We start from the raw sequence: 25,132 nt of genomic DNA on the forward strand, positions 1-25,132 counted from the left end.
ACCGAGTTGTATTCAACTCTGTGGGACAGGATTGGCCCAGACCTGCTGGAAGTGTACGAGAGCATGCTCCTGGCCGGCAGCATGTCAGAATCAATAAGGAAAGGCATCATCACCCTCATCTACAAGAGGAAGGGAAGTGGATGGAATTGGCAGCCCATTTCACTGCTTAATGTGGACTACGGCTTTCTGTCCAAGGTCACTGCCATTTGGGTCAAGTCTGCCCTGGAGTTAGTAAACCACCCTTATCAGGCCTGCACTGTAACCAGCAGGAATATCTCTGATAGTCTCACGCTACTCAGGGATATGATTGCCTATGTACAGGACAAGAGGGTGGACACCTGCCTCATCAGCTTGGACCAGGAGGAGGCCTTGGACAGAAAATGTCACACCTATATTAATGGACTTGCTCTCCAAGATTTTGGAGAGGGAATACACAATTGGATCCAACTGCTCTACACAAACATCAGTAGTGCAATTTCAATCAGTGGATGGGAATCGGAAAGCTTTTCAATCAAATCAGGCTGCCCTCTCTCCTCTGTCTTGTTCGTGTGCTGTATCAAATCCTTGACCGAGTCCATCCGGAAGGATGAGTGATAATCCCCAGGCAGCGGAGGCATTCAGGTCATGTACGTGCACGACATTGGCGTCTGCTGCTTGGACTCGCTGTTGGTTCACAGACTGACGAGCAGTGAACTAGCCTTGGGAGCCAAAGTAAATCATGTCAAGAGCGAGGCCATGTTTTTTGGGGGCTGGGCCGATAGATCCTTTGTCCCCTTCACTGTCAGGTCAGACTACCTAAAGGTGCTGGGGATATGGTTTGGAGGGGCCAAAACATGCGCCAAAAACTGGAAGGAGCATATAGCCAAGGTGAAACAGAAACTGGACATGTGGGAGCGACGTTCCCTCTCCATTGCTGGTAAGATCCTGATCATCAGGTGCGAGGGCTGCTGGTGTTGCTGCACATGGCACAGGTCTGGCCCATACCCTGCTCCTGTGCCATGATAGTCACCTGAGCGTTACCTGGAGATTGAAAATGGACCATGTCCGCAGGGACACGATGTACGAATCTTTACATAAAGCAGGAGAAAAGCATACCCAACATCACCCTCATCCTAATGGTCACCTTTGTGTGCAGCTGCAGCAAGCTGTGTGTAGACTCTCAGTAAGCAAACTCCATGTGTCACTCACTACATGCTGAGGTTCTATCTGTCCCCAGTGTTATGAAGGATGAGTCTGGCCTCGTTGCCTTGGAATGCTTCATTCAGTTGGACCATGCCGCACCACCTGACCCTTGTGGAAAAGTTTGTGCAGAGAAACATCTTTGACCACAAGTCCATCAGGCAGTGGTCCAAACATAATGTCCTCCAGGCCCTGTGGTAAAAGGAGATTGGTGGAACCTGTCGGATGGTTCCCTGAGCAGACTGTCAAAGTCATTTGACAGAATGCTCAGCGCCATAACTTTCAAACAAGTACCTAGACATAGCTTGACCGGTGATGAGATGAGCCCTCCCCACCATACCCTTCATGCACACCCAGAGTCTCAGTACCACTGCACGCTGTCCTCAAGGCGGCTATGGTGTGGAGGAGACCGTCATCCACCTTCTGAAATGTGCCTTTGCAAAGCATGTCTGGAAAGAGAAGCAGTGGTTTTTGTCAAGATTCATCCCAGCAGCTCCATAACACAGGATGCTGTGCTCTACGGGCTGTTCCAAGCGATTCACATCGAGACAAACTTCAGCTGCTGCTGGAGGATCATCAACTCGATGAAAGACGTGCAATGGTCTGCCTGAATCTTGTTCGTCTTCCAGTGCAAAGAGCTGTCCATGACCAAGTGTTACAGACTGACACCCTCCAAGATCCAGGACTACGTGCTGAGGGACACGCTAAAGCTTGGGGCAACTGCCGCAAAGGCTCAATGGGGAAAGGCTGGAAGATACATAGTACACCAAGGGGTTGGAAACCGTGTAAAACCCCTCGGGCTGGATGCAGCAGATAATGTTTGATATGAAATGTAAATGTATATAATGTATGTACCAGAATGGTTCCAGGGATGGAGGATTTTAGTTCCAAGGTTAGGTTGGAAAAGCTGGGTTTGTTCTCCTTAGAACAAAGGAGATTGAGGGGAGATTTCATAGAAGTGTAGAAGATTATGACAGGTTTAGATAAGTTAGACAAGGAAAAACTGTTCCCATTAACTGATGGTAATCAGTAATCAGTCAGGACTAGGGAACACAGATTGAAGGTTTTGGGCAAAAGATGCAGGGGGAATATGAGAAAGCACTTTTTTACACAGTGGGTGGTAATGACCTGGAACTCACTGTCTCCACTTCCACCACCCTTGTGAGCAATCAATGACTTCAAGAGGCAGTTGGATGGCTACCTGAGAGAAATAGACTCGCAGGGCTATGGGGATCTAGCCAGGGAGTGGGACTGAATGCATAGTTCCAGGGAGAGCCGGCATGGACTTGATGGGCCAAATGGCCTCCTTCTGTGCTGTAAATGACTCTGTCTCTATATCGTAAATCTAATATCTATGTGTAGTGAGGCACCTCAGAGTGCCATGAACTATATTGAAAGAAACTGAACTGTATTGTACTATATGCAATGTCAAATTTGAACAGTTAAAAAATGTACTTTTACAAATTTCATGAATAAGTACTTTTTTTGGAAAAAAGATAAATTCAAAACAATTGTTCACGTAAACAGTTATTCATGTATCTGTGTTGTAAAATGGATAATATCTTAGTTTGAAGAAACCAATTTTTAAAAAGAAACATGTTCCCAATCAATTTCTAGATCTCTAAAACAAAAACAGAAAATGTTGGAAATACTCAGCAGGTCAGGCAGCTCTCCTCTTGAAATCTAAAAGTTGCATTATTCGCTATAGTTCACCAGGAGTTACTAATCCTCTTACCATCCAATGCTTTTCTTCTGTTTTCATATCACAGTAGCATCAGTGTGTGGTAACCTGGATAAAGTAATGGGTTGAGAAGGTATAACATCGACAGAAACTCCTGCCAACAGAATAAATAAAACACAAACAAAAAGCAAAGAGAGTGAAAGACAGAATTAGTGAATGGAAAATAAGCAAAAAGTCAGTTTCTACAATATATGTTTTTAACTTGTGCTCATGAGAAACACTATGGGACATCAGCTAATAATTATTTAATATTAAAAATAAAGCTGATATGATGAGTTGGCTGATCTCAGCTGGACAGAGACAGAGGCTCTATAATAAACCTCAACATCCTGGGGAAACTTATTTCTAGACCCTGCTCTTCATTGATGGCAACTTGAGGCTTTCGAGAGGGTACTGAGGAGATTTACCAGAATGAAACTAGAGATGAGGGACTTCAGTTATGTGGAGAGACTAGAGAAGCTGAGATTGTTCACCTTAGAGTAGTGAATGTTAAGGAAAGATTTAATAGAGGTGTTCCAAATTATAAGGGTTTTGATAAGAGTAGATTTTTAGATAGAGTAGCAGATCTTTCCATTGGTGGAAGGGTTGGTAACCAGAGGACATAGAATTGCCAAAAAATCAAGGGGAGAATGTCAGAGATTTGTTTTTTATGTAGTTAGTTACTACAATCTGGCATGGTAGGGAAAGCAGATTCACTAGTAACTTACAAAATACTGCCATATAACTGTATACCTGAAAAGGAAAAAATTTGTCAGGCTATGGGGAAAGAGTAGGGAAATGGAACTAATTGCATAGCTGTTTCAAACAGCTGATATAGACAAAATGGCTGAATGGCCTCTTTCTATGCTGTATGATTCTATATAGATGTTGGGTGAGGACTGAATCAGGCACCACTATGATGCCCTACATGGTTGAAGAACCCATTGGCATTCACTGTCTGGGTTCACACATGAAAAATGATCACTTGGGTGATTTATCAGAGGCAGCAGGCATGGAGTTTATCCCAGCTGCAGCAAGTGGACTTGACAGAGGAGATCCTGAGAGGCTGATTCCACCTGGCTGGACAGTCTAGAACTAGGGACTGTAGTCTCAGGCTATGGGATTGGCCATTTAGAACCAAGATGAGAAATGTCTTCAGTCAGAGTGAATCTTAGGAATTCTCTACTCCAGAGGGCTGTGGCTGCTCCATCGTTGTGCATATTCAACGCTGAAATCGATAGATTTTGTTTACTAAAGGTTACGGCGGAAAGTGATGCTGAGGTAGAAGATCAGCCATGATCTCATTGAATAGCAGTGCCGGCTCGAGGGGCCGAATGGCCTATCCCGCTCCTATTTTTTTAAATCCCTTCAGATTAGAGAAAAATGTAAAAATGAAGCACTGAATCGAGTAGGATGAATGCTAACTATATTTTTTAAAAATTACCTTTTTTAAAAAGCTGCAGTAAAGCACAGTTGATGTGTTTGAGGGAGGAGGGGGAAGGGCATTATAAACAGAATGCCGCTTTCCCTCAGCATGGCTTCCGATCGATGGTTCGGCGCTTCTCCCGCAGCCTCTCGCTCGGTGTGTTGCGATCGGCTCATTTGGGCTGGCAGTTTATTTTTGAATTGGGTTTGACGGTTGGGGGCGGGGCCGCCGCCGCGGTCAGACCGGGAGCGGGAACCGGAGCTGGAACCGGAGCGGCCGTGGCTCTCCAGGCACGGCAATGGCCGGCGTTATAATCATCCTGATTAGCAGCCTGGGCCGGGCCCTGGACCTGCTCTGCTTCTTGTTGGACCTCAATTTCTGGCTGGTCTCCTCGGCGCTGACTGCGGTCTCGGGCCTCCTGCACCTGCTGCTCTGCATCCCCGGGGTCGTGGCCTGCTTCTTCGCCCTGTGCTATAACCTGCTGGGGCTGTTGGTACTGGGGGTGGCAGAGCTGTGCTCCGGCGGCTTGCACCTCACCCTCAACCTGCTGTGCAGTTTGCTGAGGGTGGTGTGTGGCCTGGCAGAGAGCCTGAAGGTTGTGGGGCACCTGCTGTCTTACCTGAGTCTGCGGGGGCGAGAGGTGCTGCAAAGGGGCTTTGCCAACACCGTCTGCTCCGGCCACCTCTTTCTCAAACAGCTCTGGGATGCTTTGGGGATCTTGGCCAGCCTGGCTGCGTATTTTGTCAACACTGTCATCAACATGTTCCTCATTGGGACCCAGAACCTGTTTTCCATTGCTGCAGTGCTGTGGGACCCTTTGGTAGGGGCTTCGGAAGTTTTTGCTTCGATCCTCACCTATTTGTCCAGGAGTGTCCTTGGCAATGTGATCCTGCTGTGGACTCCATGCCAGTTTGTGATTGAAATCTTGATCTCCCTCACCAGAGTGTTGGCAGATGTGTTTCTCCTGAATCTATATGGGTTGGTGATCACTTTTGTCATCATCTCCAGTCTAACAATTTATGCAAATCCAGAGATGATAATAAGAACTGTTAATCAAGTGAATCTACACTTGAACACTGCACCAAATCTTCACCGGGTCAGGAGGAATGTCATGCATGTTTGTAGGTTAGTAGTGGCCAGTATGCAGCTGATGGTGAACTCAGAGACATGGCGGCGAATGTACAGTGAAGAACTGCAGGGATTGAACCCAGGTTTTGTCAATAACTGGCCTCTTAACCAGCGGCGGCCCCAGGCGGATCCTAATGAGAACTTGGAGGATGAAACAGCTGTAGAGCAGCAACTGGCTCTGCAGCTGGAACAGCAAACCGATCCCAACCCAGTCCAAGGTGATGGTAACTCTGTAAGAGAACAAGAGCTGATCATGACTGAGACTTCTGTATGTGGATCAGAAGCCAGAGATGGAACTTTACGTTCGGTAACGAAACCAACTGGCAGTAAAGATGATAATAGCAATGTCCCTGTGGAAAACAATCTCTGGATGCTCTTGAAGGAACAAGAAGAACGAAAAAAATGTGTCATCTGTCAGGACCAGGCAAAATCTGTGTTGCTGCTCCCGTGCCGACACCTGTGCCTCTGCCAAGGTTGCACGGACATTCTCTTGCAGCAGCCCATCTACCAACGCAACTGCCCACTTTGCCGACAGATGATTTTACAAACATTGGATGTGTATTTCTGATTTACCATTTGAATAAGCTTTGATGGAAAGAGTGTGTTGTGTAGCAGATTATTTTTAAAAATGTATGGGAGTCTTGTAAGCCTATTTTCCAATGGCTATGCAGATCCTTAGCCATAGACTTCATATGTTTTATTTTCTTTTATTACCTTAAGGATGTCTGTATATTTTGCTGGGAATTAGGAGCCTTAGTTCCAGAACTTAATTAGGTAACCTGGCAGAGTCAGAACAAAAAGCATAGTGATTGGCTTTCTTGTGTCCCATTGGGTGCTTCAACTTCTGCCATTTTGGTCACTGGTTTCAGAGTTGATGGTGGGAAACTGAAACCACTGTCTTTCTGTTGATTCAATGACCAGCACCACCTAGTAAACAAGATGCAAATGTTTTTTGATTTAATGAAGGAGTTGGGGGTAAAAAATAATCAGCTTTGAGAGGCTGGTACTATAGATTCAGTGAATGTTTAACTTTTATTTTTATTACAATGAGCTGTGCAGAGTCAGGGCCTAATGATCCTATATTTCTGGATTGTCTGTACAGTGCACCCTATGTGTAATTTTCCTTGTTTAAAAAAGATTTGTGTAAATTCTTTTGAGATTGCTGACTCCAGGATTATCTTCGACATATTTCCGAGATATTTGTTGTTCCATCTCCAAAACATTGCTCCTTGATTGCTGCTCTACCATCCAATGCGCAACATATATTGTGTGCACTGAGGTTGGGGCAGTACTGGAAGCTGAGGCTTAATGATGGAATATTTTCTTTGGAAAAGCAGCTGAAACAATGGCTGTGAATAGGAGGCGAGACACGACATGAATCTTTTTAAATTTTTGAGTTTTCTTTTTTAAGTTACCAGGCTTTATCCCTTTAAATAATCAGCAATTCTTGATTACCGATTATGTGGGTCAGAATTTTACTTTATTTCTCCTTTTTATTAACAATTCTGCTCACCAAAGAATAGCAGCATTGTTCAATGGTTGTGCCTCCAGACATTTGTTTGATGCATCAACTTTGTATTTAATCAAATCCATTTCATTTGGGAATCATAGATTGTTTTGAGAAATTGAGTTTTGAGGACCATTTCTGTGTCTGTGTTGGAGGTGGGGCAAGGGATGGGATAGTTCTTCAGTCTAGACATCTGGGTATATTATCGAGAAACTGATAAATGCACTGCTTGAATTGAGCTCAGCTATTTTTCTGAGATACCAAATATTTATCACTACAAAACTTGCCTGAATAGCACATGCTTTCTGCTGCACAAATGTGACCTTACTGAGATGTTGAAGTGATGTGTGCCCATCTTCCAGCAATTGTAACTGAATATAACAAGCAACAAAGATTTTTTTATATAGTAACACAACTTGAAATAAATGGAGTTGTTGAGGATGAGACCCTGTATGACAAGAATATTTCCTTCCTTGGTATCTGCAGTGGTTGATGGGATGCCAAGCATACCATAGTCAACCCTCTGATAACTGCATTTGGAGATGTGTGACTGCAAATGTTGATTGGGGTATTCTTGGCTTGGGGTATTATTGGAAATCTCTTTTCTTCTGCTTTGCACCTATTTGGAAGCTGCTCATGTGGAGAATTGCAGGTGTGACCGACTGTACCGGATACAGTGCATTAGTTTGCACCACTCTGATTTTGGAGTTTGCAGATGTCAGTTTAAAACTTGTAGAAGAGGAGAGTGATTAGATTAGGAGAGAAGAGGAATCGGCTCACAACATTGTATTTAACGCATTTGAATCTATTCAGATGGTCTATTCAGACCCAGAGGCCTTGATTTTAAACCACCTCCTCCCAATTCCCACCATTCCAGACAAGCACAAAGTCTTGAGCAAGCGGTTCAAAATGAGAGATGCTGCATTCCTGACTACCATACTTTTAATGGCAGAGATGCAGGCCCTAGTTGAGGCTCCTTCTGAAAGCAGATGGGAACCTATTTAAGATTCAAAAGTCGTGGTCTGATGATTTCATCCGTGCTGGAACATAATTTTAAAAGTCTGTGCGCTGTCTGTTGCCCAGCATCAGAAACATGGTGGGAGGCGCTGATTGGCCACAAGAGGTCCAGTGACTTTAAAAACACTTCTCTCTTTGACCTCCTTCTGTGCCAGGACGAGCAGGAGTGGTCCCCTCAGATCCTGCAAAGAGTTCTTGGGCCTACTCAGCTCCAACATCCCATTGATCTTTGGGGAGTCCTGACAACTGGCATCCTCCTGATTCCTGAAGGTAAGGAAACTCCAGCCTTCCCCTTCTACCATGATATGAGTGAAAGCCCTCCACCCACTGATTGATTGTAGGGTACCATTCCCTGCAGCTATATTCCTGCTCTCCCCCACCAGCCAGATTGTGAAGCTGATCAGGAGCAAGTTTTATTTAAATGAGCAGAGCCCACACGTCCCCAATTGGTTGGGTGTGCTGCACCTCTAGTGGGTCCCCTACATTAAAATCAAACCTAAAGTCGATAAATGTTTACTGTGATGATTTAAAATCAGTTTTAGGAGCCGATAGTATTATTAATTGTAGCTGTTGTGTTTCTAAGATATTTTTCAGGGTTCTCATAGCATTCCAGACAAACAAAAATTCTTTAATGCATGGTGGTTACTGTTGAATGCAGTGCATTTGTTCCAGAATCACTGATTATAGTGCAGGGGAGATGTTCCAGCTTATTTATGAATGATGTTACCAGTCTATTTTTTAAAAAAGCCTATTTACTTTGTCTTTTTGTATAAGTTCAGTGAGTATTTTCTGAGCCATGTGTAGGACCTGAAGATAACTTTTGTTTTTCTCCCCATAACATTCCTCCTAGCTACCCTGACAACCTAGTGGATAAAAACACTGAGAATGCACTAAGGCATGCAAACCAAAGGTTTCTGGTAATTGGTTGTGGTTTACAATTAGCTTCAATGCTATGCACAGGAGAATTAGCTAAAACTTACACTCTTAATAGTTATCCAGTGATTCCTGATTGGAAGTGTATTTGTGTGGACATCAGGTGAATTAAGTATTGGTGTAAGCTGTAAGGTTTTCCCATACACCCTCTTCACCACAGTTGAACAGCCTGCGTGTCCAAGTCTTTAATTTTTCTGGACTGAGTACCTTTGTTTAAAATGGGAAGCTCTTTAAAAAGAGCCATTAGGGCTAGGGTGAAACATTTAGTTCACTACTGTAGTTACAGGGCAGCTCACTATCTGGAGAGAAAAGGAGGGAGCTGACAGAGATGTTCATTGGCTTGAAGATTTTCAAGGCAGCACCAGGAGAGCCAGAGCCATTGGGATGTTATTACTTTGGTCGAGGTGCCTTGCTGGTGATGGCTGCAGATACATACTTAAGAATGGGTTGACTGGAATTTGACTTACTGCTAACACAGTGGTGGTTACTGTTCAATGCAGTGCATTTGTTACAGAATCACTGATTATAGTACAGGAAAGACATTCCAGGTTATTGATGAATGATGTGTTACCAGACTATTTTTTTTTTAAAGCCTATTTACATTGTCTTTTCTGTGTAAGTTCTATGAGCTATTGTTTATTTGATCTATAATAGAGAGCTGCTGTGTTAAGTTCAGTTTCACAGTGCTGCACTCAGTGAGCTAAATGTAATTACTGTTAAAATAAATACATTTATGTATTTTTCATTGCTCATTACTCTTGTTCTCTCAGCACCAGCTGACATGCAATGAAGGATTTGAAAGCTAAGAAAACTATGAAACTATTGTATATTTTACACTCTGGACTGAATTTTACTAGCCCTCAGACGTCGGGGGTCGTGGCGGGGTGGGGCCGGGGAAATTCTAGAGCCCCCTGGTTATCTATCTAGAAGCTTACAGGGTAAGTTAAAGCTGAAAAAGAAAGCTTATGACGATCATAAAAATCTTTATACTTCAGAAAGCCTAGAGGAGAATAGAAAGTGCAGGGGTGAAGTAAAAGAGGAAATTAGAAAAGCAAAGCGAGGACATGAAAAATTATTGGCAGGTAAAATCAAGGAAAACCAGAAGATGTTTTATCAGTACATTAAGAGCAAGAGGATAACTAAGGAAAGGATAGAGCCTATCAGAGATGTACAAGGGAACTTGTGCATGGTTGCAGAAGATGTGGGCAGGGTTATTAATGCGTTTTAAGTTTCTGTCCTCACAAAGGAGAGGCTTGATGCAGACATTGTAGATAGAGGAGGAGTGTGAAATATTAGATACGATAAGCATAATGAGAGAGGACGTACTAAAGGGTCTGGCATCCTTGAAAGTGGATAAATCACCAGGGCCGGATGGATTGCATCCCAGGTTGTTAAAGGCAGGGAGGAAATAGCAGATGTGCTGAGGATTGTCTTCAAATCCTCACTAGATACAGGCGAGGTACTAGACGATAGGAGGTCTGCGAATGTTGTACCATTGTTTAAAAACGGTGCAAGGGATAGGCCAAATAATTATATGCCCGTCAGTCTGACCTCGGTGATGGGTAAATTGTTAGAATCAATTCTGAGGGACGGGATTAACCGCCACTTAGAAAGGCACGGATTAATCAGGGATAGTCACCATGGATTTGTTAGGGGAAGGTCATGTCTTACTAACTTAATTGAGTTTTTTGAGGGAGTAACAAGGAGGATTGATGAGGGTGGTAAGGCATTTGACAAGGTCCCACATGGCAGACTGGTCAGTAAAATAAAAGCCCATGGGATACAGAGGAATGTGGCAGTTTGGATCCAGAATTGGCTCGGACAAGAAACAAAGGGTAGTAGTCGACGGATATTTTTGCGAATGAACAGCTGTTTCCAGTGGCGTTCCACAGGGCTCAGTGCTGAGTCCCTTGCTGTTTGTGGTGTATATTAATGATTTGGACTTAAATGTGGGAGGCATGATTGGGAAATTTGCTGAAGGCACAAGTGGCTGTGTAGTTGATAGTGAAGTGGATAGCTGTAGATTCCAAAGAACAAAGAAAATTACAGCACAGGAACAGGCCCTTCGGCCCTCCAAGCCTGCGCCAATCCAGATCCTCTATCTAAACCTGTCGCCTATTTTCTAAGGGTCTCTATCTCTTTACTTCCTGCCCATTCATGTATCTGTCTAGATACATCTTAAAAGACGCTATCGTGCCCGCGTCTACCACCTCCGCTGGCAACGCGTTCCAGGCACCCACCACCCTCTGCGTAAAGAACTTTCCACGCATATCCCCCCTAAACGTTTCCCCTCTCACTTTGAACTCGTGACCCCTAGTAATTGAATCCCCCACTCTGGGGGAAAAAGCTTCTTGCTATCCACCCTGTCTATACCTCTCATGATTTTGTACACCTCAATCAGGTCCCCCCTCAACCTCCGTCTTTCTAATGAAAATAATCCTAATCTACTCAACCTCTCTTCATAGCTAGTGCCCTCCATACCAGGCAACATCCTGGTGAACCTCCTTTGCACCCTCTCCAAAGCATCCACATCCTTTTTGTAATATGGCGACCAGAACTGCACGCAGTATTCCAAATGTGGCCGAACCAGAATGATATCAATGGTTTGGGTGAGTGGGTGGAAAAGTGGCAAATGGATTTTAATCCAGAGAAGTGTGAGATAATGCATTTGAGGAGGGCAAATAAAGCGAGGGAATACACAATAAACAGGAGGATAATGAGAGGGGAGATGAAGTGAGAGACCTTGGAGTGCATGTCCATTGGTCCTTGAACTTGGCAGGACAGGTAGAGTGGTGACGAAGGCATATGGGATGTTTACTTTTATTGGCTGACGTATAGAATACAAAAGCAGGGATGTAATGCTGGAACTGTATAAAACGTTGGTTAGGCCACATAGAAAATAGGAGCAGGAGTAGGCCATTCGGCCCGTCGAGCCTGCTCCGCCATTCATTATGATCATGGCTGATCATCCAACTAAGTAACCTGTTCCCGCTTTCGCCCCATACCCTTTGATCCCTTTAGACCCAAGAGCTATATCTAACTCCTTCTTGAAAACATACAATGTTTTGGCCTCAACTGCTTTCTGTGGTATTGAATTTCATAGGCTCACCAGTCTCTGGATGAAGAAATTTCTCCTCATCTCAGTCCTGAAAGGTTTACCCCGTATCCTTAGACTATGACCCCTGGTTCTGGACTCACCCAACATCGGGAACATCCTTCATGCATCTACCCTGTCAAGTCCTGTTAGAATTTGATAGGTTTCTATGAGATTCCACCCTCACTCTTCTGAACCCCAGCGAATATAATCCTAACCGATTCAGTCTCTCCTCATACGTCAGTCTCGCCATCCCAGGAATCAGTCTGGTAAGCCTTCGCTGCACTCCCTCTATAGCAAGAACATCCTTCCTCAGATAAGGAGACCAAAACTGCTCACACTATTCCAGTTTGGCCTTACCAAGGACCTGTATAATTGCAGCAAGACATCCCTGCTCCTGTACTTGAATCCTCTCGCTATGAAGGCCAACATACCATTTGCCTTTTTTACCGCCTGTTGGACCTGCATGCTTACCTTCAGCGACTGGTGTACGAGAACACCCAGGTCTCGCTGCATAGTCCCCTCTCTCAGTTTATAGCCGTTCAGATAATCTGCCTTCCTGTTTTTGCTACCAAAGTGGATAACCTCACATTTATCTACATTATACTGCATCTACCATGCATTAGCCCACTCACTCAACTTGTCCAAATCACTCTGCTATAACATCTTTGATAATAGACTCTAGAATTTTCCCCACTACCGACGTCAGGCTGGCTGTAATTCCCTGCTTTCTCTCTACCTCCCTTTTTAAAAAGTGGGGTTACATTAGCTACCCTCCAATCTTTAGGAACTCTTCCAGAGTCTATAGAATCTTGGAAGATGACCACCAATGCATCCACTATTTCTAGGGCCACTTCCTTAAGTACTCTGGGATGCTTACCATCAGGCCCTGGGGATTTATCAGCCTTCAATCCCATCAATTTCCCCAACACCATTTCTCTACTAATACCGATTTCCTTCAGTTCCTTTCTCTCACTAAGCCCTGTGTTCCCCAACATTTCTGGTATGATATTTGTGTCCTCCTTTGCGAAGACAGAACCAAAGTATGCATTTAGTTGGTCAGCCATTTCTTTGTTCCCCATCATAAATTCCCCTGTTTCTGACTGTAAGGGACCCACATTTGTCTTCACCAATCTTTTTCTCTTCACATACCTTTCGAGACTTTTGCAGTCAGTTTTTATGTTCCCGCAAGCTTGCTCTCGTACTCTATTTTCCCCTTCTTAATCAATCCCTTGGTCCTCCTTTCCTGAATTCTAAACTGCTCCCAATCCTCAGGTCTGTTTTTTCTGGCAAATTTATATGCCTGTTCCTTGGATCTAATGCTATCTCTAATTTCCCTTGTAAGCCATGTTTTGGCTACCTTTCCAATTTTACTTTTGCGCCAGAGATAAACAATTGCTGCAGTTCATCCATGCGTTCTTTAAATGTTTGCCATTGCCTGTCCACCGTCATCCCTTTAAGTAACGTTTCCCAATCCGTCATGGCCAACTCACGCCTCATACCTTCACAGCTGGAGTACTGTGTACAGTTCTGGTCACCACATTGCAGGAAGGTCATAATTGCTCTGGAGAGAGTACAAAGGTGATTTACAAGAATGTTGCCAGGGCTTGAAAATTGCAGCTATGGGGAAAGATTGGATCGGCTAGGGTTGTTTTCCTTAGAAGAGAGAAGGCTGAGGGATGACTTAGTTGAGGTGTACAAAATTATGAAGGGCCTAGATAGAGTAGGCAAGACGGACTTGTTTTCCCTGGCAAGGCGGTCAGTTACCAGGGGACACAGATTTAAGGTGATTGGTGGAAGGATTAGAGGGGAAATGAGGGGAAACTTTTTCACCCAGAGGGTGGTGGGTGTCTGGAATTCACTGCCAGGAATGGTGGTGGAGACAGAAACCCTCAATTCTTTTAAAAGGTACCTGGACCTGATGTGCTGTAACCTGCAAGGCTGTGGACCAGGTGCTGGAAGATGGGATTAGAGTGGGCAGCTAGTTTGTTCGGCCAGCATGGACATGACGGGCTGAATGGCTTCCTTCTGTGCCGTAATATTTCTATGGTTCTATTGCCTGGGATGGCGAGGCCACCCCCTCTACGTCATCTGAGGCGACTGTTCCACCTCCTCCATTTAAATGAGCCCCCGTGCGAAATATTGCGGGGGCTCTGTGGCAGCTGCTCCACGCGGGAGGGCCGCTGACTTCAAAGTGAGCCACTGCGATTTGCGGTGTGCTACTAAAATTCAGTCGTCTGTGTCTCTAGCTCCAGCTATCAGCATATGGGACCCTCTGCTTTATAAACAGAGTCAGAGTACAAAAGCAAGGAGGTTATGATGAACCTTTGTGAAACACTAGTTCAGCCTCAGGTGGAGTGCTGCATCCAATTCTAGGCACTGCACTTTAGGAAGGATCTGAAGGCTTTAGAGAGGGTGCAGAAAAGATTAACAAGAATGGTTCCAGGATGAGGGCCTTCAGTTACATGGATAGACTGGAAAAGCTGGGGTTGTTCTCCTGTGAGATGAGAAGGTTGAAAAGAAATTTGATAGTTTTCAAAATTATGAGGGGTCTGGACAGAGTAGATAAAAACTATTCCCATTGGTGAAAGGGTCAAGCACTAGAGGACACCAATTTAAAGTGATTGGCAAAAGAACCAAAGGTGACATGAGGAACAGCTTTTTACACATGAGTGATTAGGATCTGGAATACACTGCCTTAGAATGTGGTGGAGGCAAATTCAATCATGACTTTCAAAAGGAAATTGGATAAGCACCTGAAGAGTTAAGGCATTTGCAGGTCTACGGGGAAGAGGCAGGGTAGTGGGTCTATCAGAGTGGCTCTCCCAGAGAGGCTGGACACAATGGACCTCCTATGCTGTAACCATTCTATGTGTGCCATGGTAGTGTTGAGATGCACATGGTGCAATATGCTGCTGGTTCAGCTTCATTTATGTGGAAGTCATGCAAATCATGGGAAATTCATTTTCTCTAAGTACTATATATGTCTGTTTGTTTGTCTCCCCATTGCCCTGATCTGACGCTATGTGCCAACTTGGAAAGCTTTTAGATCAGCTCGATGATCCATTGTAAACCACGTTGGGTTTTGCAAGACAGTAATTCAGTTGTCCCATCCAGCATTTCCTCTTCATGATGAAGCTTTAAATGATTTTTCCCCCTCATTTATCTCAGTGCCTCATGATATGGAGGTAATAGGTAGTAAAAAAAATTATCAGCAAAACAAACTTTCGAATTGAAGCCGTGATTCCACCTCCTGTTGAGCCCTCATCCTGACCCCTCTGGTTTTAGACTTGGTAGCAGGCAGCAATCTTAGAATAATTATTAATATCCAAATTAACAGGACATTGTGAGCTGGGACCACCAGAAAAATATTTTATTACAAATGACTTATTACAGTAAACAGGTTCCTCTCAATGACATTGTGTGAATGTAAAAGCAAAATATCGTGGATGCTGGAAATATGAAATAAAAACAGAAAATGTTGGAAATCAAAATGTTATCTTTGTTTCTCTCTCCATAGATGCTGCCTGACCTGCTGAGTATTTCCAGCATTTTCTGCTTTATTGTATAAATGTAGCCAGATGATAAGCGAACACACCCCTCCCCCAACAGTAACCCTGCACTTAATAAATGACTAACTCCAAAACCAGACTTGCCCAATATAACCCCTCTCTTCTTTTGGGCCTCCTTATCTCGAGAGACAATGGATACGCGCCTGGAGGTGGTCAGTGGTTTGTGAAGCAGCGCCTGGAGTGGCTATAAAGGCCAATTCTGGAGTGACAGGCTCTTCCACAGGTGCTGCAGAGAAATTTGTTTGTTGGGGCTGTTGCACAGTTGGCTCTCCCCTTGCGCCTCTGTCCTTTTTCCTGCCAACTGCTAAGTCTCTTCGACTCGCCACAATTTAGCCCTGTCTTTATGGCTGCCCGCCAGCTCTGGCGAATGCTGGCAACTGACTCCCACGACTTGTGATCAATGTCACACGATTTCATGTCGCGTTTGCAGACGTCTTTATAACGGAGACATGGACGGCCGGTGGGTCTGATACCAGTGGCGAGCTCGCTGTACAATGTGTCTTTGGGGATCCTGCCATCTTCCATGCGGCTCACATGGCCAAGCCATCTCAAGCGCCGCTGACTCAGTAGTGTGTATAAGCTGGGGATGTTGGCCGCTTCAAGGACTTCTGTGTTGGAGATATAGTCCTGCCACCTGATGCCAAGTATTCTCCGAAGGCAGCGAAGATGGAATGAATTGAGACGTCGCTCTTGGCTGGCATACGTTGTCCAGGCCTCGCTGCCGTAGAGCAAGGTACTGAGGACACAGGCCTGATACACTCGGACTTTTGTGTTCCGTGTCAGTGCGCCATTTTCCCACACTCTCTTGGCCAGTCTGAACATAGCAGTGGAAGCCTTACCCATGCGCTTGTTGATTTCTGCATCTAGAGACAGGTTACTGGTGATAGTTGAGCCTAGGTAGGTGAACTCTTGAACCACTTCCAGAGCGTGGTCGCCAATATTGATGGATGGAGCATTTCTGACATCCTGCCCCATGATGTTCGTTTTCTTGAGGCTGATGGTTAGGCCAAATTCATTGCAGGCAGACGCAAACCTGTCGATGAGACTCTGCAGGCATTCTTCAGTGTGAGATGTTAAAGCAGCATCGTCAGCAAAGAGGAGTTCTCTGATGAGGACTTTCCGTACTTTGGACTTCGCTCTTAGACGGGCAAGGTTGAACAACCTGCCCCCTGATCTTGTGTGGAGGAAAATTCCTTCTTCAGAGGATTTGAACGCATGTGAAAGCAGCAGGGAGAAGAAAATCCCAAAAAGTGTGGGTGCGAGAACCCCTCTAATGTATATATATCCAGAAATTATGGCTGTGCATGTTCAGCCCCACAAACTCTTGAGCTTCCCCTGGCTGCCTCCATACCAGTAAGGATCGGGAACTCTCTTTGGAAGGCCACAGTGTGGGACAGTCATCTCAAGCGTCAACAGGCAGCGTTAGTACATTTCCTTATTGACCTATGAGGAAGCCATTCAATCAGCAAGTACACAGGATTTAATATCTTTTTGTGCCATAGATGCCTGCAAAGGTTTTGCTTCACATACTGAAGCTACTGACAACAGGCGGCTGTGATGTTCCAACTTGTGACTTACCCAATTAATTTCTTTCAGCACCAGCTTTTCAGTTTCATGCAGTAAAAGAGTGGCAACCGTGACTGTTCAGCCAGTAACAATGAACGTGGCTGATATTGTTAACTAACTGATGAGGTCTGACTATAAAAACAAGAAATGCTGGAACCACTCAGCAGGTCTGGCAGCATCTGTGAACAGAGAACAGAGTTCTGAAGAAGGGTCACTGACCCGGAACGTTAACTCTGCTTCTCTTTTCACAGCTGCTGCCAGACCTGCTGAGTGGTTCCAGCATTTCTTGTTTTTATTTCAGATTTCCAGCATCCGCAGTATTTTGCTTTTATTATGATGAGGTCTGACTTACTGCTTTATTTACATTACAAAGATTACCAGCCAGGGACACAGGCACATGATTCATTAGGAGTTTGATTTACCACCAACTTCCCTGCCCCCGCAAGAGAACCTATGTTGTTCAGACAAAGGGGCCTCTGTTAACTAATTTATCCAAAAGGTATTGGGACAGCCAAGATTTATAAAACAATAATTGGGTTGAAGAGTGAATGGTGATGTAGGTAATTCAGGAAATTTGCTACTCCATCAATTAAGATAAGTATGAACAGGAAAACCAGGTTCAGTGAAAAATATAAACGTTAAAAATTGTTAGTGTCCTGATGTAATTTAAAAAATTTTGTTGCAATATTTCACCCTTTCACTTTGCTCCTGAAAGTTTTGCGTGCGTGTGTGTGTGTGATCTACAAGTGCTGTCCTCCAGTACCTTGCCCGACATGTGGACGCCCATCACATGCTTAAACCAAGCTAAGAAATTTGCACAGGTACAATATTTGTTTGCCAGGTATGGAGTGCACTCTGTCTCCCTGTAGGGATGCAGCCAACTTCTCTAATTCCAGAGAACTTAGGCAGAGGTTAGCAAGAGTCATGGCTTTGGAAACCCCAAGGTGTATTGCTAAATTTAAACAGCTGAGATCATTCAATTTATTAGCACAGGGCACTTGTAATATTCCTACTGCTTATGTAAGCACAACCATCATATCCATTAGGGCGTTAACTTGCAGGGTTATCTCAGGGAATCCCCGGGACCAATCTAAGACGCACTGCAGCCTCGCAGCTCTAGCGACTCAGGTTCGGTTCTGGGTATTGCCTGTGCAGAGTTTGCAAGTTCTCCCTGTGACTTCGTGGGTTTCCACCGGGTGCTCCGGTTTCCTCCCACAGCCGAAGACTTGCAGGTTGATAGGTAAATTGGCCATTGTAAATTGCCCCTAGTGTAGATAGGTGGTAGGAGAATTGAGGGAAGGTGGGGATGTGGTAGGGAATATGGGGTTAATATAGGATTAGTATAAATGGGTGGTTGTTGGTCGGCACAGACTCGGTGGGCCGAACGGGCCTGTTTCAGTGCTGTATCTCTTTATGACTCTAAGACCTCCCATTATTGACAATTGAATTACTATGGTTGCCTGATTTGGATATTAAACTAACACGTCTTCCATGCAAAGAAAGAAAGAACAAAGAAAATTACAGCACAGGAACAGGCCCTTCGGCGCTCCAAGCCTGCGCCGATCCAGATCCTCTATCTAAACATGTTGCCTATTTTCTAAGGGTCTGTATCTCTTTGCTTCCTGCCCATTCATGTATCTGTCTAGATACATCTTAAAAGACGCTATCGTGCCCGCGTCTACCACCTCCACTGGCAACGCGTTCCAGGCACCCACCACCCTCTGCGTAAAGAACTTTCCACGCATATCCCCACTAAACGTTTCCCCTCTCACTTTGAACTCGTGACCCCTAGTAATTGAATCCCCCACTCTGGGAAAAAGCTTCTTGCTATCCACCCTGTCTATACCTCTCATGATTTTGTACACCTCAATCATGTCCCCCCTCAACCTCCGTCTTTCTAATGAAAATAATGCATGGCTGACTTAATTCCTAACAGCCATTGGCAGACAGGCATAAAATGTGTATTGGCACCAAGCTGACAATAGTGGAGACAAACAGCACATCCAATCTAATGGTGGTCACACCACTTGACAGTGCTGATCTACAGCACCAAATACTTATCACTCTGCAACCCAATGAGGATAGTTACCAAACCCTTGATATATAACTGCATGTTCTTAGCCTCTGCCTCTGACAGTTGTCATTCTTGAATCTCTGTGCTCATCAGCAGACATCCACTTTCATTGTGACAGAAAAACCCAGCAGAACAATTTGCAACATACCAATTGTCTTATTCCAATTCCAGTGCTGTCTAAGGTCACATACCAGACTTAGCTGTCATGATCTTTAAGCTTATGATGTGATAAGAACCCCTCTTTTTTTTGCCCTCTGTCCTATTCTCTTTCCTATATCTCTGCAATATACATACACCATCTGTTAATAGTTCCAATACTATTATTTTAATGGAGGTTCCCTATCCAACTTATTTTCTTTTACCTCCCATTGACGATGTGCTATTCATTAGATTTTCCTTAAAAGTTGCTTTGCCTGTGAGAACAAACGAGCGGTGAATACCAGGGGTTTAAAAAATAAATAATATCCTCTTCTCCCTATTGGATTACAGATGTCAAAATTGGAATAATGAAGACAATAATTGCAGATGACTCAGTGTTTAGCACCAGATATCTGATCCTGAACCTAAATCGCATACCACAAACTGCTGCTTCTTAAAAGAGAAAGGCTTTTATCTCTACAGCGCCTTTCACGACCACAGGACATTCCAAAGCGCTTTATGGCCAATGAAATACTTTTGAGGTGTAGTCACTGTTGTAATGTAGAGAGTGAATATTTGGTTCTTACCAGTATATTTTCCCCATCCATCCCCATGCCATTGTGCAATATATCCTTCCATAATTCAGTTCAGAGTAGGAAATTTCATGGAGTAAATTGTTGTTAGAGATTTCAAAAATGTCAGGTTTTACATATTTACATTTTTACTTGTCCTTTCGGTCTTTTTTTCTCTCTTAATCCAATCTTTCTTTCCCTCCATTTCTCTTTCTGTACCCGATTAAACTCTAATTCATCCTGTATCTCCATCGTTCCTCTGTTTCTTTCTCGATCCTCAAAACTGATTGGTCAAGGAGATCAGCTGTTTTCCAGCCATTCACTAAGGTCCCAGATGACCCGTTACACTCGACACGACAATTATCGGCTTGCACTCACAGCAAATTACGGCGCAAAAAGATGCAAGCTGAAAGATGTGGAAAAGAATCTAACCAAGGTCGCATGTGGTGAGATGCCTCACTCCGGCAAGATTCGGTTTAATATATGGGACGGATTCATCCTCCTTATCTGCTGTTATTTGTAAACCATTCAACTGAGTTGCTGTCACATATGTTGCTATGACCCATCCATTGTAGTTTGAATAATAAATACTGGGGGGAAATCGCCAGTAAATTGGGTTTAGCAATAACATTAGCTCTGATTGACCACATCATGATTGTTATTATCCAAGAAACCCAACATTTTGCTGCCTTGAGCTGATGAAAGTCCTCATCCAATGACTTTCAATCATTGTAAGCGGTGAAGTTGTGGACTGTCTGCCACCTTCAACAATTTGTGCACATATACCCCCAGGTCCCTCTGCACCCCCTTTCAGAATGTTATCCTTTATATTATATTGCCTTTCCTCGTTCTTCCTACCAAAATGTATCACATCACCCTACTCTACATGAAATTTCATTGGCTATGTGTACGCCCATTCTACCAGCCAGAATGTTTAAACTTTTATGATTATTTTTGTAAATGTTCTATGAAAGAGACTTGATCTTGGATATATTCTATGTTACGTGGCACAAAACTACAAATGTTCCAACTCACAATGACAAACACCGTGCAGATCTGTAAATAGCTATATCATTTTTAAAACCGTGCACCTGTGTGCTTCCTATCCACAAGACCTACTTCCTATTGTTATAATTTTTGATCATACATTTGTGTTAATATTTAACATTGAAAAGGCCTAGGTAAACATTTATAATGGGAATTTCTGATGTAAAATATTGCCTATAACAACTTTTTGAGGAACCAATCAAATCACTTCAAATGCTTTTTCAAGAAAAATCTACCTTTTTCAGTAACTGAAATGTCAATGTACAAATTAGAGTTTTAAACAAAATATTACAGCAACTCCAGGCCAGTCAGTTTAACCTCAGTGTTGGGAAAGCTTTTAGAGATGATAATCTGGGACAAAATTAACAGTTGCTTGAACCAGTATGGATTAATTGGGAAAAGCCAGCATGGATTTGTTAAGGGCAAATTGCGTTTAACTAACCTAATTGAGTCTTTTGATGAGGTAATGAAGATGGTTGATGAGCGTAATGGGGTTGACATGGGGTCAGTATATGGACTTCCAAGAGGTGCTTGATGAAGTGCCACCTAGCATGCTTGCCAGCAAAGTTGAAGCTCATAAAATAAAAGGGAAAATGGTTGCATGGATACAAAATGAGTACGAGGACCATGCTTTTCTTAATATATGTTAATGACCTAGACTTGGGTGTGCAGGGCACAATTTCAAAATTTGCAGTTGACGCAAGACATGGAAGTATTATGAACTGTGAGGAGGATAATGATAGACTTCAAAAAGAGAGACAGGCTGATGGAATGGGCAGACACAAAGCAGCTAAAATTTAATGCAGAGAAGTGTGAAGTTGTACATTTTGGTAGAAAGAACAAGGAGAGGCAACATAAAATAAAGGGCACAATTCAAAAGGGAGTACAGGAACAGAGAAACCCAGAGGTATATGTGCACAAATCATTGAAGGTGACATGGCAGGTTGAGAAAGTGGTTTGAAAAGGCATACGAGATCCTGGGCTTTATAAATAGAGGCAGAGAGTAAAAAAGCAAGGAACTTATGATGAACGTTTATAAAAGTTTGGTTCATCCTTAACTGGAGTATTGCGTCCAATTTTGGGCACCGGAGTTAAGGAAGGATGTGAAGGCTTTAGAGAGTGTTCAGAAAGGATTTATGAGAATGGTTCCAGGTATGAGGGACTTGGGGTTGTTCTCCTTAGAGAAGAGAAAGTTGAGAAGAGATTTAATAGAAGTGTTCAAAATCATGAAGGGGCTGGACAGAGTAGATAGAAACTGTTCCCATTGGTGGAAGGTTAAGAACCAGGGGGCATTGATTTCAAGGCGATTGGCAAAAGAACCAGGACTGACATTTTTACATAGCATGTGGTTAGGATATGAAAGGCACTGCCTGACAGTGTGTTTGAGTCAGATACAATCATGGCCTTCAAAAGAGAATTGGATGAGCACCAGAATTTGCAGGGCTGTGGGGAATAGGCAAGGGAGTAGGACTGGCTAAGGTGCTCTTGCAGAGTGCTAACACGGACATGATGTCAAATGCCTCTTGCACTGTAACCATTCTCAGCCTGTACCTTTTTTTTATTTGTTCATGGGATGTGGGCGTCGCAGGCGAGGGCAGCATTTATTGTCCATCCCTAATTGCCCTTGAGAAGGTGGTGGTGAGCTGCCTTCTTGAACCGCTGCAATCCATGTGGGGTAGGTACACCCACAGTGCTGTTAGGAAGGGAGTTCCAGGATTTTTTGATTAGATTAGAGATACAGCACTGAAACAGGCCCTTCGGCCCACCGAGTCTGTGCCGGACATCAACCACCCATTTATACTAATCCTACACTAATCCCATATTCCTACCAAACATCCCCACCTGTCCCTATATTTCCCTACCACCTACCTATACTAGTGACAATGTATAATGGCCAATTTACCTATCAACCTGCAAGTCTATTGGCTTGGAGGAAACCGGAGCACCCGGAGAAAACCCACGCAGACACAGGGAGAACTTGCAAACTCCACACAGGCAGTACCCGGAATCGAACCCGGGTCCCTGGAGCTGTGAGGCTGCGGTGCTAACCACTGCGCCACTGTGCCGCAGAAACGGCGAGATAGTTCCAAGTCAGGATGGTGTGTGACTTGGAGGGGAACTTGCAGGTGTTGGTGTTCCCATGCATTTGTTGTCCTTGTCCTTCTAGTTGGTAGAGGTGGCGGGTTTGGGAGGTGCTGTCTAAGGAGCCTTGCAGTGCATCTTGTACATGGTACACACATGCCACTGTCCTGGATGGTGTCGAGCTTCTTGAATGTTGTTGGAGCTGCACCCATCCAGGCAAGTGGAGTGTATTCCATCACACTCCTGACTTGTGCCTTGTAGATGGTGGACAGGCTCTGGGGAGTCATGAGGTGAGTTACTCACCGCAGGATTTCTAGCCTCTGACCTGCTCTTGTAGCCACGGTATTTATATGGCTACTCCAGTTCAGTTTCTGGTCAATGGTAGCCCCTAGAATGTTGATAGTGGGGGATTCAGCGATGGTAATGCCATTGAATGTCATGGGGAGATGGTTAGAATCTGTCTTGTTGGAGATGGTCATTGCCTGGTACTTATGTGGCGTGAATGTTACTTGCCACTTATCAGCCCAAGTCTGGATATTGTCCAGGTCTTGCTGCATTTCTACACGGACTGCTTCAGTATCTGAGGAGTCACAAATAGTGCTAAACATTGTGCAATCATCAGCAAACATCCCACTTCTGACCTAATGACTGAAAGAAGGTCAAGATTGAAGGCACACAAACTGAGCATCACTGAGCAGGTTATTGCTAAGCAAGTGCCGCTTGATGGCACTGTCGATGAAACCTTCCATCACTTTACTGATGAATGAGAGTAGACTGATGGGGTGGTAATTGGCCAGGTTGGACTTGTCCTGCTTTTCGTATACAGGACATACCTGGGCAATTTTCCACGTTGCAGGGTAGATGCTAGTGTTGTAGCTGTACTGCAACAGCTTGGCCAGGGGTGCAGCAAGTTCTGGAGCACAGGTCTTCAGTACTATTGCCGGAATATTGTCAGGACGCATAGCCTTTGCAGTATCCAGCGCTTTCAGTTGTTCCTTGATATCACGCGGAGTGAATCGAGTGGCTGAAGACTGGCATCTGTGATGCTGGGGACTTCAGGAGGAGGCCGAGATGGATCATCCACTCGGCACTTCTAGCTGAAGATTGTTGCAAATGCTTCAGCCTAATCTTTTGCACTGATGCGCTGGGCTCCCCCATCATTGAGGGTGGGGATATTTGTGGAGCAACCTCCTCCAGTTAGTTGTTTAATTGTCCACTACCATTCATGGCAGGATGTGGCAGGACTGCAGAGCTTAGATATGATCAATTGGTTATGGGATCGCTTAGCTCTGTCTATTGCATACTGCTTACGCAGTTTGGCATGCAGATAGTCCTGTGTTGTAGCTTCACCAGGCTGACACCTCATTTTGAGGTATGCCTGGTGCTGCTCCTGGCATGCCCTCCTGCATCTTCATTGAACCAGGGTTGGTCTCCTGGCTTGATGGTAATGGTAGAGTGGGGGATATGCCATGAGGTTACAGATTGTGGTTGAGTACAATTCTGCTGCTGCTGATGGCCCACAGCGCCTCATGGATGCCCAGTTTTGCATTTCTAGATCTGTTTAAAATCTCCATTTAGCACGGTGGCAGTGCCACACAACACGATGGAGAGTATCCTCAATGTGAAGATGGGACTTTGCCTCCACAAGCACTGTGCAGTGGTCGCTCCTACCAATACTGTCATGGACAAATGCATCTGTGGCAGGCAGATTGGTGAGGACAAGGTCGAGTATGTTCTTCCCTCGTGTTGGTTCCCCCACCACTGCTGCAGACCCAGTCTAGCAGCCATGTCCTTTAGGACTCGGCCAGCTCGGTCAGTAGTGGTGCTACCGAGCCATTCTTAGTAATGGACATTGAAGTCTTCCACCCAGAGTAGATTCTGCGCCCTTGCCACCCTCAACGTGCTGTTCAACATGGATGAGTACTGATTCATCAGCTGAGGGGGCAGGGAGCAGGCGGTAGGTGGTAATCAGTAGGAAGTTTCCTTGTTGCCTTGTACCTCTCAAATCTGTGGGCAATATTCCCAAACATTTCCATTAATTACACTGAGGGCTAATGACAGAGGCTAAGCTATGTAT

At 44.4% G+C, this 25,132-nt stretch overlaps 1 protein-coding gene across 1 annotated transcript; it reads left to right on the forward strand.

Moving 5' to 3' along the window:
* The first annotated feature begins 4,516 nt into the window (after positions 1 to 4,516).
* On the forward strand, positions 4,517 to 15,449 carry rnf26 (ring finger protein 26). The gene has a single exon (XM_068054166.1). The coding sequence runs from the start codon at positions 4,624 to 4,626 to the stop codon at positions 6,019 to 6,021; it is 1,398 nt and encodes a 465-aa protein (XP_067910267.1). The 5' UTR covers positions 4,517 to 4,623; the 3' UTR covers positions 6,022 to 15,449.
* The last annotated feature ends 9,683 nt before the right edge of the window (positions 15,450 to 25,132 follow it).

Source organism: Heterodontus francisci, chromosome 22, assembly GCF_036365525.1.
Source record: "Heterodontus francisci isolate sHetFra1 chromosome 22, sHetFra1.hap1, whole genome shotgun sequence".
Classification (NCBI taxonomy): Eukaryota; Metazoa; Chordata; class Chondrichthyes; order Heterodontiformes; family Heterodontidae; genus Heterodontus; species Heterodontus francisci.

What these genes read in the sequence shown, in the direction of transcription:
- rnf26 (XM_068054166.1), top strand. Translation starts at nt 4,624, where the DNA reads ATGGCCGGCGTTATAATCATCCTGATTAGCAGCCTGGGCCGGGCCCTG.